The sequence below is a fragment of the Caenorhabditis remanei genome, chromosome I (genome assembly GCF_010183535.1).
Source record: "Caenorhabditis remanei strain PX506 chromosome I, whole genome shotgun sequence".
In the NCBI taxonomy this organism is placed as follows: Eukaryota; Metazoa; Nematoda; class Chromadorea; order Rhabditida; family Rhabditidae; genus Caenorhabditis; species Caenorhabditis remanei.
In genome coordinates this window covers 4,858,749-4,879,464 of record NC_071328.1, presented here as the reverse complement: position 1 = coordinate 4,879,464, position 20,716 = coordinate 4,858,749, and the positions used below count along the sequence as shown (strand labels likewise).

Here is a 20,716-nt window from a genome sequence, read left to right as displayed (position 1 = left end):
ATTTTTGAGAATTTAGTTTTGTCCCAAGAGGGAAGATAGGAAAACTGTGACTCATGAAAATGGGAGCCATGAAAAACTTGTCAGGCATGATTCTTAATTTCAAGTTTTCAGTATGTTATAGATTAAAGTCGGCTTTATATTTTTGTAGTTGACAACTTTTTGATGGTCATCCAGGCTTTTGAGATATGAGCTTTTGAAGTCCAGAACATAAAAATCAAATGAGTGAACTTTGAGAGCATGTTACTCCGACACAAGGCATTCTACAAGTTTGAAATTATATTGATTTTGTAGATCAAGTCATGATCTTGATTTTTGTAGTTGAAAACTTTTTGATATCTGTCATATCTTTCGAGATATACGCCTTCACAGACAGGTTACTGTAACAAATAGAGGTGAGAGAGGGAGAGAGAGAGAGGGGAGACACAGAGAAGCCAGACACTCTAGCTTCTCTGCGCTCTCTCCATCTCTCCCTTTATGAAACTTCTTCACTTTTAAACAGCCCGTTCAGCATAAAGACACTAAAAGAGAAGAGATAGAAGAGATGCAGAGAAGCTAGAGTGTCTGACTTCCCTGCGTCTCCTCCCTTCTATCGCTCTCAGCTCTTTGACTTTGAAACCTCATATCTCAAAACCTAACAGAGCTATCAAAAAGTTGATAACAGCAAAAATAGAGGAAATTTTATGTTCTATATTTTACTAGTTCACCGTTTTTCTGTAGCTAATCTAAATTTTGAGTTAAAAGAGTTCAAAGAGTAACATCTCAAAAACCAACAAAGCTACCTGAAAAGTTGTAAACCAAAATACGAAAAGATATTGATTTATGATTTGTGGTTTGTAACATTAAATAAATAAGTTGGAACAAACCGTGACTCTCTATTTAAGTTGGTGAGAACTCATTGGGAACTCAATGTTCTAGCAAATTCAAAAAGGAAAAATTGAGCAATATTTCAAAAAAAAAATTCCAGGATGTTCCCCTCAGACCCATATCTCGAGTACTTTTTCCCATAACTTTCTTAAGCACTTTCTCTCTCCAATTGTTTCCGTGTTCCTGCTCCTTCACGTCATATTTTCTCTCGTTTCCTCGCCTCCGCCCATCCATCTTTCCCTCCCGTTTTCTTGCTCTCTGTCATTATTTGTCCAACCTGATAATGTCCTCTACTATGACTAGTTTCCTCTCCACCCTTTTTCATTCTAATTCTCTCTTCTTTTTCCTTATGAAACGTTTGAAGTGATTTCACTTTTTTCTGTTTTATGAGGTGTCAAATCATCATCATTAGAATCTGTCGCTCTGCAAGGTTTGCGCGATTTCAAGTTAACCTTCCGCCGGATCTTGCCCTTCGTCCGCGTGGCTCAGTGGTTGTGTGCCGCGCCACCACGCGGAGGGTCCATGGTTCGGTTTTGGTGCAAGCCAAAACCTTTTTTGAATTTCGCATAATTCCTCCGTGAACTTTTCCTCGAACTTTCCCTTCTCCAATAAGTGCCCCCCGGTTGTCTCACTTTATTTTAAGCCCAATAATGTTATCAATTCTGAAAATGAGCGAATCCGATTCGCAGCAACTCCTCCAACGTAATATTTATATTTAAAAAAGTAAAAAAATTTCAGCTCAATACAAAAAACCGGTTCAGATGCTTCACCGGATACAAAACAATTTGAGGAACCCGGTTTAGGAATGGTTGGATTTTGGCGCCAACTCAACTTTTTATTATGGAAATGTGTTCTGGTTAGGAGGAGACAGAAAGTGAGTTGCCATCATAAAATTAATGGAAAATTTTTTTTTAATTCAAAAAATTTACAGTTCTGGTTGGCGGTCGAACTTATTGTACCATGTATTCTCTTCATTATTATCGCACTTGTAAGGACCAAGGATTTTTCGGAAGGAATGCCACAATGTGAGTTTTTTGTAATAACTTTTCCAACTTTGAATTAAAACTTTTGAAACTTTTTTGAAAAGATTTTGTAAATCAGCTTGTCAAGACACTTCAAATGAATATAATCATGACTAGGTTCTGATCACTTTGGGTCTCGGCACGAAAACCACCACCGTAATTTCTACCGTAATCTCGCTGCGAGACCCATAAAAGTTCGAATTTCTCCATACTTGTCACGGGCCGGGCCGGGCCGGGCCCGCTAAAAAAATCTTCCGGCCCGGCCCGGCCCGGCCCGTTCGGCCCGTCAAAATATTGAAAAAAAAAATTTTCGTCGTATTCCCATTGTTTTTTCGTTTACTACTTCATGGCAAACATATTATTGATTAGAAATTATAAAAAGACAACAAGTGAAAACGGAAATTGTCAGAATAAGTTATTTTGTCACTATAAACTTTGAGCCTCTCAAAGTCTCTGTGATAATCAGCCGATGATCAGAATCAGGATCAAGAACTTGCTGGAGGCTTCTGAAAGTAGTCTTATCGAATCCCCCGACCTCGATTTAGTATAAACCGAAGAAAAAATTTAATTTCCAACACTTTCGATTCTATTTTTCAAAAATAATTTTTTGCTGCGGGCCCTGCGGGCCGGCCCGGGCCGGGCCCAAACGGGCCGGCCCGCGGGCCGGCCTGTGATTTGACAAGTATGAATTTCTCCAAAGTGGGTCATGATTATAATCATTTGAAGCGTCTTAACACACCGATTCCGAAAATCTGAGTTTCATGACTAAAAACTGAAATACAGAAAAGTTAAATAAGATTTTGTAATTATTTTCGAAAATTTTTGAAAACCTGTAACTTTACCAGTTTTCGAGCTATGGAGATGGTTTATGTTTCAAAACATTCGTCCCATTAATCGAATACTGATTTTCCAGGTCACTACGACTCGAAAGGAATGCTCTCTGCTGGCGTTCTCCCATTCATTCACTCGTTTTTCTGTTCATTCTCGAATCGATGTAATGCAATTCCGACGAGTGGAGATGAACGACAATTTCTGTTCAATGACGACGGAGAACACACGAGAAATGAGTCAATGTGAGTGGCGACATCTGGGAATTCGTTTTTTTAATGCAGTCTCCAGAAGTTTTGAAAATACGGGATAATTTCACATGAAGCAAAAAAAATTTGGAGGGGAGAAAAACTGAAAAAGAGAGTGTTGAGGTTTGAACTTGGGATGTCAGGATTGATAGCCGTCCACCTTAACCACTCGGCCACGCATGCGAGCTTGCCGGCTGAACCGAGGGCAGTGATAAGCGCAGTGTTTTCGTTGCGCCAGTGAGCGCATTGGATCAAAGATGACTAAGTTTGAAGCTTTGTATCTCCGCTCATCTTTACATTTAGAAAAAATTGAATAAAGATTCAGAATCCTCAGGATTTCAGCTTTCTAATCATACGACTTTCATATCCCAAACAACACGCACTTTAAAGTTCTACCTTGATTTACACATCACTTCCAGAATCGTCGATGCAATCTACTACTCATCCCTCCAACTCCGATGGATTGGAAAGAATCCGAAAAAGTTTGAAGATTTAACGAAAGGAGGTGCCGAGATCATTCATTGGCTTGCTGGAAAACCACTGAATACGACTGAAATCATTCGAATCGGTGATCTTTTCGATGTTTCAATCCGAGAGAATCTTACGAAAGCATTGAATAATACTGGACTTCAATTAGAAACAGCTAGGAAACTGATGAATGCTCAATTGGAAACAGGAGCCATCGAAGTGTATGATGTGTTGAGAAATGAGTTATCATGGACTGATCTTCTCTTCTCGAATCCATTTTTTTGTGATGAGAGAATGTTCGAAAAAACGTTCTCTTTCGAAAAAGGACACGAGATGACAAGTGATGAGAGGGACGAGTTATGCGATGTCTTGACGTTGGCTGAGTTGATGGATTATAAAGGATATATTAGTGAGATCACGATTCCCACGGTGAGTTTTTACTTTTTTTGAGCCAAAAACCAACTAAAACGATCGAAAACTCACAAAGTTACAGAGTTTCGAAACATTTTGAAAACCAGAATTAGCAAAATCCGGCGTAACTTTGTTAGTGGTGATATTTGATACGCGAGAGTCAGTTTTTCGGACTCAGCATTGCATGGCGGTTCGAATGAGTATAATCATGATCCACTTTGGAGCGAGGAGTCTCGCATCGAGATTACGGTAGCGGGTTATTTTTTCAATCTAATGTAGTTATGCTGGATTTCATTTTTCAGTCATGAAACTCAGATTTTCGAATTCAGGGTGTCGAGACGCTTCGAATGAGTATAATCATGGTCCACTTTGGAGCAATTCGAACTTTTGTGGGTCTCGCCGCCAAATTACCATAGTGGTTTTCGTGGTGAGACCCAAAGTGGTCAGAACCTAGTCATGATTATACTCATTCGAAGTGTCTCGACGAGCTGATTGTGAATGATTTAATTTCATCCAATTTGGTAAAGAAATGGAAAAGTTAATGAAACTTTCCGCCATTTTCGAGAATCTAAAAATCACCGAAGCGTAAATCTCTCATATTGACACGAACTCGCTTGAAACTAAGATTTTGTGAATCAGCTTGTCGAGACGCTTCGAATGAGTATAATCATGACTAGCTCCTGCCAACTTTGCGTCTCGGCACGAGAAGCACTACCGTAATTTCGCGGCGAGACCCACAAAAATTCGAATTGCTCCAAAGTGAATCATGATTATACTCATTCGCAGCGTCTCGACGTGCTGATTTCAAAAATCTTACTCTCAAAGAGAATTACGATACACTGACAAACTTATGACACTGTTTATCAAACCGCTGAGTTTCCAGGTCTCCCGAATGCGTGCAACCACCTTCATGACATCATTCCAAAATCTGTTCGAACCATCGATAATCTTTTTCCAAAAGTATTCGAATTATACGACAGAACAATTACTTTTGGCATTATTCTGTGGAGAAGATCCGAGAGATGTCATCGAGCAGACGATCAATCCGAATAACGACAAAAATGTGGAGACGCCGTTCGAGAAATTGAGGAAACAGGTCGTTAAGTGAGTTGGGAGCAAGTGCGCTCTACCGAACAACACAATGAGATCGGTGGAACGCGATTCCAAAAATCGGCGGGTCACTAATACGTGTTTGGTTTCCAGATTTATTCAAACAGTGACACCTGGAAAAGAGCAAGAAAAAAACAGCACGTGCACCCCGATACCGTATCATAATGACATGAATTGCTCTTCCCTAGAGAGCCCAATTCTGATGAAAGTGAGAGCTGCACTCTCTGGTTATATTCTCGTGACTCCGGATAATCCGGCGACGAGAAGAGTTGTGGAGAGGGTAGGTCAAGATGTGGGAAGTGCGCTCTATCGGAAAATTGAAAATTCAGTTGAACTTGCCTCTTCGAGATGTGGAACATATTCGGAACTTGTTGTTCAACTACCCTTCGGACGCGTTGGAATTCCAGGATAGACTTCATGCTTCGGATTTGTGGCCGGCTAGTCAGGTAAAGGGAGATGGGCACAAAAATCATGAATAGTGCATTAAAAGACGTGGAAAACAATAAAAACACACGATTTTGCAACAAAAACACACGATTTTACAACTGCAACCACACGATTTTACAATTTTACAACAACAACAACAACAACAACAACAACAACACACAATTTCACAACTAAAACCACACGCATCCAATTGATTCAATTTCAGAAACTGCTCCACTTCATCACTGTTTACAAAGATGGCCAGAATCCACTGAACAACAAAACGATCCGATTCCTACTCGAACATCTCTTCGCCCCGTCTTCAGATGAATACAGTTTCGGAAGTTTCACCAAGAATATCACAGAACTTGCCAACAAGTATACAGGGGTACGGTATAGCATCTTCTTGTAGCCTTAAAACTCTAACTCAAATGTTTCAGTGCTTCCTTCTCGACCGTTTCCGATTTGTGAGTGATGAGAAGGAGCTGGAAACGAACGCCGTGTGTCTAATGGAATCCCATCAATATTTCACTGGAATCGTCTTCGATATGGAGTCGAATGCAACGAAATTTGATGGTTTCACTACTTATAAGATCAGACACTATCCGGAAATGATCGATTGTAAGTTTTAGAATTCTGGTGTGGAGTGGAGCTCGCAGCGCCAGACTGGAGATCGAGGGAGATTTATGAACTCCCTGCGGTGTCGGGCCGCGGCGCGCCCGTGTGGCGCAACCGGTACCGAGTCAAGCCGACAAGCAATCACTTTTCGGTTCGACTCCCCTGCCCCCTATTTTGCCAAAAAACCACTTCATCATTTTTTTACTTCATCTCCCCTATAATTCCAGCCACAACCAGCTTCATGGATAGCAAAAGCAACCCATTCACCCGTGACAAACCGCTCATCGATCTGAAATATTTGACGTTTGGATTCTCGTTTTTGCAAGGTTTGATCTATTTTTCAAAATGAATTTAACCCCTGAATATTTTTTCAGAAGCCATTGACCGAGCGATCATCAGTGAAAAATCCAATTTGCCAGATGCGCATCTAGGTGTCTATTCTCAACAAGAACCGTTTCCATGCACGGTGAAGGATACGTGAGTGAATAGTTCTCAGGTTTTATAGAGTTTATGAGAAGAATTTCAGATTCAACGTGGCAATTTTCATGCCTCTTTTCCTTCTAATCTCATTCATCTTCCCGTCGGCTCTACTCGTGAAAAATATTGTCTATGAGAAGGAGCAGAAGATTAAGGTGGGCCTCTTATCACTATCCCAGAGACTGATCCTCGCTTTCCCTTTTATGGAGCAGCCGTTAGCGTTGCTGGCTAGTAGTCTAGCGACCGGTGTTCAATTCCGGCTACCCTAATTTTTCTTTTGCATGCCTTTCTAATGGATCTGAACTTATTTGTTCACTAAATTCCATATTTTCCAGGAACAAATGCGAGCTATGGGTCTTGGAGACGCCGTTCATTTCGTCTCATGGGCTTTGATCTCACTGGTTCTCAACTTTGTCTCAGTACTTGTCATATCTATAATCTCAAAAGTCGCAAAAATCTTCGACTACACAGACTACACACTTCTTCTTTTTGTACTCGTTTTGTTCTTGTTCGCATCGATAGGTAGGGTTACTGTAGAGGTCAATTCTTTTCATTTATGAGATTTCAGCCATGTCATTGTTCTTCTCAACACTATTCACTAATGCTAATATTGCAACTGCTGCCACGTGTGTCCTCTGGTTCGTCTTCTTCATACCATTCCAACTTCTCAGAACCGATCGTGTTACATCGCCAACTTTCAATCGGATAGCGGTGAGTTTTGGTTTAAAAAAAAAATTTTGTCCCCGAACATTTTAAGCGAAAAATCAACTGTCTAGGTCTATTTCAAGCAAAGTTATTCAGCTCCTTCTCCCACCAACCGCAATGGGACATTGCTTCAAACTACTCGAGTCATTCAACGCAATGGAACGTGCCTCGTGGTCGGATCTCGGAGAAATGAGCAACCCGGATCTGGGTGTCTCTGTGGAGCTCTGTATGGCTATGCTACTTGTCGACACTGCCGTTTTCCTTATCTTGGCATGGTATATTTCTGCAGTGGCACCCGGAGAATATGGTGTCAGACAACCATTGTATTTCCCGTTCACTTTGAGATATTGGGCACCCGGATTGTACAAAAATCGAGTGGAATTCATTGATGATGAGCATTTTGATGTGATACCGAGTGAGTTATTATTTCGCTGAGTAGCGACCACGATAAGCAGCTATTCAAAAAATTTCAGCAAGTGACTCATTCGACTCGGAACCCACTAATCTCAATTTGACGGTTCACATCAACTCGATGAGTAAAGTGTATGAAAATGGAACGAAAGCGTTGGATTGCCTAAATTTGAGACTTTATGAGGGACAAATCACGGGGTTGCTGGGACATAATGGAGCTGGAAAGACTACTACGATGTGAGTTTTTAAAAAGAATACTTTTATCTCAAGAAGTAAAAGGGCTATGCAAAAACTGTTAACTAAGAAAATGAAGAAAATGAAATTTGCTACATTTTATTAGTTGGCAGTTTTTTAATAGCTATTTTATTTCTTGAGATATACGTCTCCAAAGTCAAAATAGCTGAAATTACGAGAGGGGAGACGCAGAGAAGTCCGCCATCTAGCTTTTCTGAGCCTCTCCCTTCTTTCTCTTAAAAATTGCTAACCTATGAAATTTAGAGATGAAAATTTCCTATATTTTATTTTTGGAACAGGCTGTACAGAAACAGTTAATAGCGTTCAAAGTTTTGAAATGTGACAGAGAGACGCAGAGAAGTCAGACATTCTAGCTTCTCTGACCCTCTCCCTCTTTCTCTTTTTTCTTAACGTTTTTTCAATAGAGCGCTATTACTCACTCAACATTTTCAAATATTCAGGTCTATCCTCTGCGGACTGTACTCTCCGTCCTCCGGAACTGCTAAAATCTACCAAAGAGACATCCGAACGGATCTTCGACGAGTCAGAGATGTTCTTGGAATATGTCCACAACATAATGTTTTATTCAGCCAGTAAGACACTTCTAGAACATTCGTTTCAAGACAAATGTCATATTTTCCAGCCTAACCGTTGCCGAGCAACTCCGGCTCTTCGCCGCACTCAAAGGTGTCCCGGACAATGATCTGGATTCTCAAGTGGAAGAGATTTTGGCGAGTGTCTCGTTGACTGAAAAAGCGAATAAGTTGGCCAGCACGTTGTCGGGTAATCCAATCCTTATTTAACGTTTTTATTTAAAACAAAATTTTGGGTGTTTTAGGAGGAATGAAGCGAAGACTGTGTATCGGAATAGCGTTCATCGGAGGGTCTCGATTTGTGATTCTCGATGAGCCGACGGCTGGAGTGGATGTGACGGCGAGAAAAGATATTTGGAAGTTATTGCAGAGAAATAAAGAAGGTGGGTTACGGTAGAGTGGTTTGACAAAACTTTAATTCTTCCAGGCCGCACAATTCTTCTCTCCACTCATCATATGGATGAAGCTGATGTTCTTTCTGATCGAATTGCTATTCTCTCGCAAGGTAATCCCTGGCTCCGCCCACTTTTGCACTTTTGACACACGAATTTTCCAGGTCAATGCATCACAATTGGATCGTCAGTTTTCTTGAAACGAAGATTCGGAAATAATATGACACTGGCTATGGTCAAGGAAGATTCTCGAGTCGACTACACACGGATCTCATCAGAAATTGTTGAATTGGGAGGAGATATTGGGCTGGTAGTTGGAGATGAGAATGAGGAGGAGATTGTGTTTAAGTGAGTTGCTACGCAGTGAGAGTGGTTTAGAAAAAAACAAAAGAGATTTGATCCTACTGGGAATCGAACCACTCACCTTTTGATTGGTGATGATATCTCTAAACCAGTGCGCCACGCAGTGGAGCAAGCTGGGATAAAGAAAGCCGCGGCGTCTTTTTTTCTACTCGCTGCGATATGTGTCAAACAAACCGTTGTAACTCGGCTCGTTTTCAAGTTTTTCTGATTCTGAAAATTGAATTAGAATCCTCATGAGTTCAGCTTTCTAACCATATAACACTATTATAATAAATTTCAAATTTTGCTTCTAGAATCCCAATCCAAACTGAATCCGACAAGTTAGAGAAGTTCTTCCACGATCTCGATGAGAATTTGGAAAAATATCGACTAGGACAGTATGGAATTTCAGCACCAACTCTTCAGAATGTGAGTTTATTCCTCGGTTTCTGTTTTGAGCAACAATTTTCAGATCTTTGTCTCTCTTGCTCCTCAAAAAGAGTACCATGTGCCGAAAGTTGTGAGATGTGGATGGTTTAGAAGGTTGAAGGAGAAGTTTTGTCATACGTAAGCAATTTGGAAATCAAAATTAACATAAAAATCGATATTTTGCAGAAGACACGAGGAAGAGGAAAACGATTTGATTGCTCAGAATCCGGTGATGATTGAGAATAATATGCCGCAGAATAATGAACCAGAGGAAGTGAAATTTGAAGGTGAGTATGACAACAAAAAACACACGAACACACAACCGTACAACAAAAACACACAAATTTACAACTTTAAACACATGCACACCAGAGCTGTGCGGAATTCCTTTCTTCGACTTCCTTCTTCCGACTTCCGGGTTTCTTTCACTTCCTTCTTTATTCTTCCGACTTCCTTTTTAGAAAATTTACTTCCGACTTCCGACTTCCGGCTTCCGTCTTCCGTTGGAAATTTTTGCCACTTCCGACTTCCATGTAAAAAAATTACAAAATTTTTCGAAGTTTCGACGGGATCTCGGCGGAATATTGGTGGTTTTTGATGGAATTTTGTATGAGAACAACGCCGAAATTAGTTTTTAGTGATGACTAGAAAAAAATTTCCTCAAATTTGCCATTTTTAAAATCAACATCCGACTTCCGAATACCGAACCCAATTTCCGACTTCCTTCTTCCGACTTCCCTTTTCAAAAAGTTACTTCCGACTTCCAACTTACGACTCCCTTTTTCAAAATTTTACTTCCGCACAGCTCTGATGTACACACATTATTTACACGATTTTATAGTAAAATTTGATCTAATTACCTGCTTCAAGCTTTCACAACAAAAACACGCACCTACAACTTTAGACGCAAGTACTCACACAATTTCAACATTTTCCAGATTTCGAAAAACCAGACCTCCTCCACGGCAAACGTCTTGTCTTCCAACACTTCTTGGCTCTTCTCGTGTGTCGAATGAACTACACTCTGAAAAGTAAACGAACCTTCTTATTCCAAGTCATCATTCCTCTTGTCCTCCTGGCCGTGGCCGAACTTTTCGTCGTCCTCCAAGTCTCTTCATCCCGTCCGGATCTCATGACGTCAATGCCACCTCTTCCGATGGAAACGAGTATTCTCGGGAATCATAGTGATTTCTATGTGAATTCTTGGGATACTATGGATAACTCAACGGCCACCGACATCCTCCATTCGATGTTTCAATCGCCGGGAACTGGACCGAGATGTGCGAGAGATACGCCTTCGGATTTATTGTGAGTCTTTGAAACGGTGTATCTCAAAAATTGGCGCTAGACAAAGTTGCTAACCTATGAAATATAGAGATGAAAATTTCCTATATTTTATTAGTTGACAGTTTGTTGGAACAGGCTGTATAGAAAAAGTTATTAGCGTTCAAAGTTATACGGAGGCGCAGAGAAGTCAGACACTCTTGCTTCTCTACGTCTCTCGTCGTCAATAGAGCACATTTTCCAATTCCAGAGCCACAATCCGTCGAGAGCTTCTATTCCGTAATCGATATGGTTGGGGAAGGAATATGCCGCCACCGGGAGTCAAAAAAGATGCAGTGTGAGTCACTACCGTAATCTTTTGATATTCATTTTTGAATTTTTTTCTAGGGAAAATGAATACCAATGTCGGGATATTGAAGGAGAATTTGACTACACTGAAGATATTTCCAATGTCACATACAATGAACCTATCTATTGTGGATGTGAGGATTTCGGATGGAATTGCACTTTGGTTAGTTGAACAATTTGGAAATTTTGTGTGTGTGTTTGTGTTAAAAATTGTGAAATCTTATGGGTTCATTTTTGAAATCGTATTTTGCGAAATCTTGGGAGCGTGTGTTCACAGTTGTAAAATCGTGTGTTTTTGTTGTCAGGCTGTATGTGTATGAGTCACAAGTTGCAAACTCCCACGGATGAAGTTGTGAACCTGTGTGTTCGAAGTTGCAAATTTGTGTGCTAAAGTTGTGAAACGGTTTATTTTAGTTGTACTGTTGTGTGTGCCTGTGAGTCACAAGTTGTAAAATCGTGTGGATGTAGTTGGGAACCTGTGGGTGCAAAGTTGTGAAATGTTGAACTTTTGTTGAACTGTTGTGTGTGCGTGTGTGCGTGTGTCACAAGTTGCAAGATTGTGTGGATGTAGTTGTAAACTCATGTGATTATAGTTGTAAGGTTGTGCGTTTTTGTTGTGAACTGATGGGGCCGTGTGTTCAAAGTAATCTTGTGTTTTGCAAAACCGTGTGTTCACAGTTGTGTAACATCGTGTGTTTTTGTTGTAAAATCATGTAATTTTGTTGTCAGGCTGTGTCTGTGTGAATGTGTGTGTGTGTCAGCCGCCAGTTGCAGGATCGTGTGGATGTAGTTGTGAAAATGTGTGGTCGTAGTTGCAAATTTGTGGGCAAAGTTGTGAAATGGCTTATTTTTGTTGTACTGTAGCGTGTGCGTGTGTCACAAGTGTCACAAGTCTCAAACCCGCGTGGATATAGTTGTGAAATGGTGTTCTTTGTGTTGTAAACTCACGTGAGCGTGTGTTCATAGTTGTAGAGTTGTGATTTTTTGTTGTAAACTTGTGGAACCGCGTGTTCCAAGTAGGAAATTTTGTGTTTTGCAATAGTATGTGTTCACAGTTGTAACATCGTGTGTTTTTGTTGTAAAATCATGAAATTTTGTTGTCAGGCTGTGTGTGTGCGTGAGTCACAAGTTGCAAGAGCGTGTGGATGTAGTTGTGAACCTGTGTGTTCACAGTTGTAACTTTGTGTGTGTGTGTGTGTTTCTGTAAACTCATCCGTTTTTTTTTTGGAAAACCATGTGTTCACAGTTGTGAAATCATGTTTTCTCGTTGTAAACTCATATTTTCACACTTTCAGGAAGACTGGCCGTGGAGAGAAACCCCCTGGCTCCGCCTCAACACCACCGACCGTATCTTTGACCTATCCGGAAAAAACCTGACTCAATTCCGAATGGTGACAAGAAACGCCGCATTGTCCAATGCCACTGCTCCGTTCTTGTAAGTTTTTCGAAACAAAAATTGATCTCAAGATTGAAATTTTCCAGCTTGGGCGGTTTCTCACTGGGACATGTCAATCAGAGAGCTCAAAGTCAAGCGGATATCGATATTTCGAAAAGTGGATGGCTGGAAACTGTCAAGGATATATCTGAGGCAATTGTGATAATTAATTTGAACGTGACTGGAATGGAACCATCAACACCGAAAGTTAAAGATCCGTTTGCTGAGAATATAACGACGACGAAAGTGATCGATGATCTACTCCAGAATCTGGATGTGAAACAAAATGTGAAAGTGTGGTTCAATAATAAGATATGGCCAGGTCTACCGATCACTTCGAATATCTTGTCCAATGCATTGTTACGTATGGAGGATGAGAATATTGGTGAGTGAAACAAAGATATTCAGATTACCCATATTTTCATTAGTATCTCTGGAAAATTTCAGAGATTTTCATTCATAAATCGAAGAGAAAACACGATTCAAGCACAGATGCTCTCTCGTTAAGAGAGACGCATACAGAGAGACACTCTCGTCGTCTGCGTCTCTCATGATGAGAGCGTTTGAGTTTGAAGCGTGGTTTCTCTGGATTTTATTGGTAAAAACTTCGGAAAATTGGTTGATATACCAAATGAAGTATGCTGAATCCAAAAATAAAATATTTTTTTAAAGTTTATGTATCGAATTTTGAGATATCATAGCAAAACTTGGATAGCGGCTTGAGCTGGAGTAAGCGTACTGGAATCGTTTGGTTTTGGAAACGAGTTTCTTTCCAAAAAGATCTAAGGAAACTTTTGAAAATGTAGTGGTAGCTGGTCCCAGGCCAGAAAACGTAGAAGCAGTGAGAAAGGGAGAGACGCAGACAGCGAGACAATCTTGTCGTCTGCGTCTCTCATGGTGAGAGTGTGTTGTGCCTGAAGCGAGTTTTCTCTGGATTTCTCGGGTGGAAACTTTGGAAAATTAGCCCAGATACGCGCAGTCCGAATTTCATGAAACGAACAAATTCTAGATCATCCATAAACCTATCCATTTTCAGCTCCTGAAGACCTTGGAATCCTCACGATGAATCACCCGATGAACAAGACAATCTCTCAGACATTGGATCAGAATGCGTTAAGATTCACCCAGACACTGGCCTTGTTCCGTATCACTTGCCTCCTCCTAGTCCTCTCAATGATCCCTGCTGGATTCACTGTCTACTTGGTTGAAGACAGAATTTGTGAAGCATTTCATCTGCAAATCGTTGGAGGACTCAGAAAATTGACATACTGGGTGACAAGTTATCTTTATGATTTGGTGAGTTATCAATAGAGCGCGCTTGTTCATCGCTAAATTCTAAATTTCAGACCGTGTACACATGCGTGATTCTCATCATAATGTTGATCTACATCTGCTTCCGAGTCACTGATTTCACCGCAGATGGGGCCACTTTCTTCTCGTTCCTTTTGTTGTTTTTCATGCATGGAATGTCTGCAATTCTCTATGCATATGTATTCCAAAAGATGTTTTCTGTCCCTGCTCTCTCGTTCGTTCTCATCGCAATCGGATCGTATTTTGTGGGAATCGTCTGCGCGTTGACGGTTATCATGCTGGAGACTCTTATGGTTCAGGTTAGTCACGGTCGGTGTGGTCGGTGTAGTCGACGCGGTCAGTGTGGTCGACGCGGTCGTCGCGGTCAGTGTGGTCGGTGTGGTCAACGCGGTCGGCGTGGTCGGCGCGGTCGGTGTGGTAGGCGCGGTCCGCGCGAGCAGAGCATCCGGTGAGATCAAAGCGATCGGTATGGTATGCGTGATCAAAGCAGTCAAGGCATTCAAAACGATCAAAGTGATGATTGCGGTCGGTGCGGTCGGTGCGGTCGGTGCGGTCGACGCGGTCGGCGTGGTCGGCGCGGTCAATGCGGCCCTTCACGTTTCAGAACTGTTTGAAATAAACTTTTTTCTCTCTTCCAGGACCCCACTCTAGTCCCTGCCCACAACATCTGTGCGATCGTTTTCTTGGTTCTCCCTCAGTACAATTTAGGAATCGCTATCTTCCGAGGACTCATGATCTACCAAGTTCGGAAGATTGGATCCAACTTTTTGGGTGAATAATTAAGATCAATTTTGATTTAAAAAAGAGAATTTTCAGAACAAATCAACCGTCCCGATATGATCGATCAGCTACCACTTCCGGCTCTTTTGTCAATTGATCAGATGGGAATTCATGTGATGTGTCTTGGTCTTCATGTGATTCTCGCGACGATTTGTTTGATTTTGTCGCAGATGGATGAATTTGGATTTGTGAGGTATGTAGGTCAAGGGGGTGAAGAGGAGAATAAGGATATAATGATAGCAATGATAGCGATAGAATGATAGCGATAATAGCGATAGAACGATAGCGACAATAGCGATGCAATGATAGCGATGATTGGGATATGATGATAGCGATAGAATGATATCGATGCAATCATTTAAAGTAGAGTTACAAACGTTCATTCCTTATTTTTCAGAAAACGAGAACGCGTTCTGACGAACGGAATGATGCTCCGTGAGCCAACTCACGAAGAAGACGAAGACGTCGTCAAAGAGAAGAATCGTGTCGACGCAATCCCATCTGATGGATCCAACAACCACGCTCTCGTTGTCAGAAATCTCGCCAAGGCCTACAATCCGGAACTCCTCGTCGTCAAGGGTATCTCTTTTGCCGTCGAACCGGGAGAGTGTTTCGGGTTACTGGGACTCAATGGTGCTGGAAAAACGACGACTTTTTCGATGCTCACTGCGAAGATTCGACCGGGACACGGATCGATTGAAATGCAGGATACAAGGTAATGTCTTTTGAAAATGTGTATATTCAACAGAAACAACTTTTCAGAATCAACACTGGTTCATTCTCGGATGTCCGAAATTTCCAACAACTTGGTTACTGTCCACAATTCGATGCGTTGAACATGAAGTTATCAACAAGGGAGAATCTGAAATTCTATGCGAGAATACGTGGAATTGTGCCAACGCAAATTGATTCGGTTAGTTAGTTTTTGGGAAAAGAAAACCAAAAAAACCAAAATTTTATAAGGATATTTTTTGTTCCAGATTATGATACTTCAGAAAATTCTAAGAAACTTTTGTCACTGAAGGATATGCTAAAAATCGCTGCTCTAAACGCTACAATTCCCGTTCTCCTGGCTCAAATAGAGCCTAGGTAGAAGAGTTTTTCCACGCAGCCGTGCAGTCCTCCTACAAAATTATCTCTCAATTCATCGATTCCTCGCTTTTTTCAACAAACTTTCGTAGTTTTTTTCAATTTATATCGTAAAATCTACGAACATTTGTTCGAAAAAGTGAGAAAACGAGGAATTGAGCAAAAATCTTGTCCGAGAGAACTTCACGGTCACGCTGAAAAACTCTTCCACGAGGGTTCCTGTTGAGTCAGGAGAACGGGAATTGTAGAGTTTAGAAAACAGCAATCTCAGAATACCAATATTTTTAAATAAACCCCATTCGTTAAGATTGTGTTAACGATGGTGCCTAATATAAGTTTTTAAGACTATCATGGGCAAAGTTCCAACAGTTTCAAGATTTATGTTCCAAAGCCTCAAACTTGTTTAACTGAATGCTCATTTTTGCACTGAGCAGGCACAAACTAATGTTTAAACCTCCAAATCTGTTTTTTCTAGATCGTCGACCGTCTCCTAATCGCCCTCCACCTTCGTCCCTACGCCAACACCCAAACATCCAGTCTCTCCGGTGGAAACCGTCGAAAACTGTCGGTCGCCGTGGCCCTTGTCAGTCAACCATCTCTTATATTCCTCGATGAACCCTCTGCTGGAATGGATCCAGGCTCTCAACAATTCCTTTGGAAAGTCATCGAAAGACTGTGCAAATCTGGGAAAGCAGTCGTTCTGACATCTCATTCGATGGAGGAATGCGAGGCATTGTGCACTCGAATCGCCATTATGGATAGAGGAAGAATTCGATGTTTGGGAGGGAAACAACATTTGAAATCAAAGTTTGGAAAGGGTTCAATGTTGACGATGAAGATGGGAAAAGACGAGAATTCGAGAGAAATCGCGGGCATTTTGAAAGCGAAGTTGGGAGAGGGATCGAGGATCGAAGCTGTTCATTGTTCCACTATATTTATTCATATCGAGCAGGGAGCGGCCAGTGTTGCTCGTGTTTTGGAGATTGTTAATCAGGTGGGTAGTGGGGTTTTTTGGGGGGAGTCGTGTGAGATTTGAACATCCGGACATGTGGACAGACACAGACAGAAATCGGGGCTTTCTGACAAACAGACAGAGAGATATTCTCATTTCTTGTTATATTAGCACGGCATGATTCTTGCAACCTCGCTCTACCGTAAGGATAGAAAATTGTGTGCGAAATTGAGAGACGCAGAGAAAAAGAGACATTTCTCAAGGGCATTTCGGTGGAGTGCAGTTGTAAGAACAGCGCCAAGATAATAATGTTAAAATCTATAAAATCAACTTTCAAACTTTTGGAAAATGAAAATTCCAGCAATATTTGGACGCTCAAATTCGAATTTTCTGAAAATCAGTGCAATTCAACACTTAAACTTTAGAAAACTGACATTTAGAGTGAAATTTGAAAATTGACATCTGGAAATCCGGACACACAGACAGACAGACAGACAAAAATTTGAACACTTTTTTTATAAGATTTGCCGGATGTTCCACATTGCACATTTTCCGAAATTTGCATATTTGCCCGGACCGGATAATTGGCGCCAAAATTAAAAATTCAAATATTTTCGAAATGTTTTGAAAAAAAACGTCAAATTTTCGACTATCATTCAGAATTAGAAGAAAAATTATCACAACTTTTTTAAAATGTTCGATGAAAAATCGAAAAAATGTCAAAAAACTTTGTTCTTTTTTTGAAGCCGGGTCTTCAAAACTTTTCTGAGGCCCGACCCCACAGGGTCTCGGGATGAGTAGTGAAAATAAACGCGCTCCGCTGAAATCAGCTAAAATTTTAGCGCGAAATTCAAAATAAACTTTTTATATAAAAATTTAATTTATTTATTTAATAGAATTTATCTTGAAAATATGCGAGACAGTCGAAAAACTGGCCAAAAATGCGGGAAAACGGACATAAATCGGCTCAAAAAGTGGTCGATTAAGCTGCGTATCGAACTGCCACGCTTAACTTCGAATTGAAAAAAATTAAAATTTAAATTTGCCGCCAATGTCTAGTGGAGCGCATACGATTTCACTACTCACCCCTAGACCCTGTGCGACCCCAAAATTGAGGTAGGAAGCAAGGTTTTTTAATGTTTCATGTGGACATCCGGACATCTGGATACTCACAAAGACAGACAGACAATAAAACGAACTTGCTAGACATTTAGTAGAGCAACACGGTTTTTACAACTGTGCTACACGGCTCTCTTTTTCTCTGCGTCTCTCGATTTCCCGTGATATTGTTTTCAAGGTTCGGTAGAGCGCGGTTGCAAGAACCATGTTGAGTTATTAGCGCGGCGCGCTTCAAACAACCGCGCTCTACCGAAACCGAAGAAAATTGTGTGCGAAAATGAGAGACTCAGAGAAAAAGATACATTTTTCAAAGAAATTTCGGTGGAACACAGTTGTAAGAACTGTGAAGAGCTAATAATATACAGTACCGCCACAAGTTTTTTATAAAATTTTCGAAAATCACGAAATTTCGAGAAATCGCATATTTTTATTACCATGACCGGTGCATCCAAAACAGAGAGAATAATTAGTGTATTGAATAGTTTTTTGATAGAAACTGTCTTGATCTTCATTTTTTGACCATTGGACCACTACTCTTGACTTGTTACCCATATCTCCCGGACTGTCAAAGTTTTGTAGTACTAGTATATGGAGTTTTGAACTTCAAACATCTGTAAAACATATATTTTTTGAAGAAAACAGTATCAAAAACTGCCAATTTAATGGGAAAAACGTGGACAACATATACATAACACTCTAATCTCGATAGAATCCCTCAACAAATTTTTGGAGACCTCTAATTGTCAAATGGTGAATATCTGGTTTCGATGTCAGACTGGTTTTAAAGCAAAACAATACATTTATCCGAGACCTATGGGTTTATAACTAATGGAACTCGTTATTTGAACAATTGTGAATATTCTGAACCAAGTTTCGATACAAAAACTTGTATTAATAGTATTGAGTCAGGCCCTGCAATCTTACTCTCACCTGTTCAAATATTTCAAAATTGTACATTTTTGTTTTTACTCAAAAATCATTGTGTATTGATGCTACTTTTGATTATTCAAGTTAGAAAATGATCCAGATATGCTTAAAAGTACTAGAAAGGTTTCCTCTCACATTTTCTCAGGTATTCATAAGAGAACGAAAAGATGCTGTCAGAACACGATCACGACGAAGTTTCTTTTCGATGCAACATCACCTTAGCAACTAAATTATTATTCAAAACTTGATTCAGAATATTCACAATTGTTCAAATAACAAGTTCCATTAGTTATAAACCCATAGGTTTCGGATAAATGTATAATTCTGCTTCAAAACCAGTCTGACATCGAAACCAGATATTCACCATTTGACAATTAAAGGTCTCCAAAAATTTGTTAAGGTATTCCATCGAGATTAGAATGCTACATAAATGTTTTCCACGTTTTTCCGTTTAAATTGGCAGTTTTTGATACTGTTTTCTTCAAAAATACTTGTTTTACAGATGTTTGAAGTTCAAAACTCCATATACTAGTACTACAAAACTTTGACAGTCCGGGAGATATGGGTAACAAGTCAAGAGTAGTGGTCCAATGGTCAAAAAATGAAGATCAAGACAGTTTCTATCAAAAAACTATTCAATACACTAATTATTCTCTCTGTTTTGGATGCACCGGTCATGGTAATAAAAATATGCGATTTCTCGAATTTTCGTGATTTTCGAAAATTTTATAAAAAACTTGTGAAACATAATTTTTCACCCAGAATGTTAACTAAATATAACAAAAACTCTACAATAAATGTTTTCCCAAAGTTTCAGGTCAATCCGACCAATTAGAAGAAAGTTATGACCGAAAAATCAAAAGTTGATAACCTTTTGGGCGGTACTGTATCTGATTTGTGTTTTCCAGATCAAAAAGATGTATGACGTAGATGACTTCACTCTATCCCAATCGACACTTGACAATGTGTTCCAATCAATAGCTGAAAGTGATGCATCCTCATCCTCGTCCTCATCGTCTATACCTGATATCTCCCCGAGTGCAACTCTCACAATTAATCGAAATAATACGGGATCCACATATGTGATTGCATCCGATCAATAGACTGTGATCTACTTGTTTCTTTTTCTGTGATAATCAATCGATATATTTATTCATTTTGTAAATTCAACAGGGTACACTTTTTATACATTTCTTTGTAATCCAGCAGATTTGCCATTTCTCTCTTTGTTTCCCAGTTTTAGTTGTGCTTTGTACGGGTTTTCGTGTTCTAGAAATCAAAATTTCAGTTGTGACAAAATTAAAGATTAATAAAGGGTAATTATCTTTATTAAATTTTAGATAAATCACAGAATGAATACTTGCAATATTTTGATAGATGAGTCCATCAAAAGGACATGAAAATTGAGAAAATGATGAGAGTGCAAAGTGCAATATTCAATTCATTTCCTCTTATCAATTATCAGTCTATCAGTCACTCAGAAGCCACAATTATCGTTCTTTGATGGACGTGCAATTCACGTTTTCTCTCTTTTTTCCGGGTTGATTGGTGGCTCCGCCTATCACGATTCATTAAATCAGAAACTAGAATGTAGAGGGAGGACATTATAGAAAAGGGAAGTCGGAAGTCGGAAGAAAATTTTCAAAAGGGAAGGCGGAAGACGGAAGTCGAGGGAAGGAATTCCGCACAGCTAGGGAGGGTAGGATTACTGTAATAAATGTAATCCGGAAGTTTTTTCAGAGTCTAATGAAACTTTCAAAAAAGAGTTTTGATCCTAGTTGTGGATTCTAGAACTCCCAGCTCAAAATGTTTAATTATGAATTTTGAATACTTTAAATATTCTTCAACTTTGATAGGATTACTGTACGGTTACTGTAGATAATGAAAAGGTGG

At 40.0% G+C, this 20,716-nt stretch overlaps 1 protein-coding gene across 1 annotated transcript; it reads left to right on the top strand.

Moving 5' to 3' along the window:
• Window positions 1–1,669: 1,669 nt before the first annotated feature.
• GCK72_000798 (uncharacterized protein) lies at window positions 1,670–19,926 on the top strand (the record flags this gene model as incomplete). The annotated part of the gene is made up of 37 exons (XM_053722687.1): window positions 1,670–1,738; window positions 1,796–1,889; window positions 2,800–2,959; window positions 3,382–3,859; window positions 4,725–4,945; window positions 5,045–5,231; window positions 5,281–5,397; window positions 5,604–5,765; window positions 5,818–5,998; window positions 6,223–6,321; window positions 6,370–6,472; window positions 6,522–6,627; window positions 6,808–6,994; window positions 7,041–7,183; window positions 7,274–7,592; window positions 7,651–7,825; window positions 8,284–8,415; window positions 8,466–8,605; window positions 8,661–8,798; window positions 8,843–8,920; window positions 8,972–9,155; window positions 9,464–9,578; window positions 9,622–9,716; window positions 9,765–9,865; window positions 10,517–10,886; window positions 11,113–11,199; window positions 11,250–11,373; window positions 12,506–12,645; window positions 12,693–13,030; window positions 13,682–13,941; window positions 13,992–14,255; window positions 14,595–14,727; window positions 14,773–14,929; window positions 15,134–15,451; window positions 15,499–15,649; window positions 16,301–16,819; window positions 19,732–19,926. 37 exons carry the CDS (start codon window positions 1,670–1,672, stop codon window positions 19,924–19,926), a joined length of 6,840 nt encoding a protein of 2,279 aa, XP_053591332.1.
• Between the last annotated feature and the right edge of the window lie 790 nt (window positions 19,927–20,716).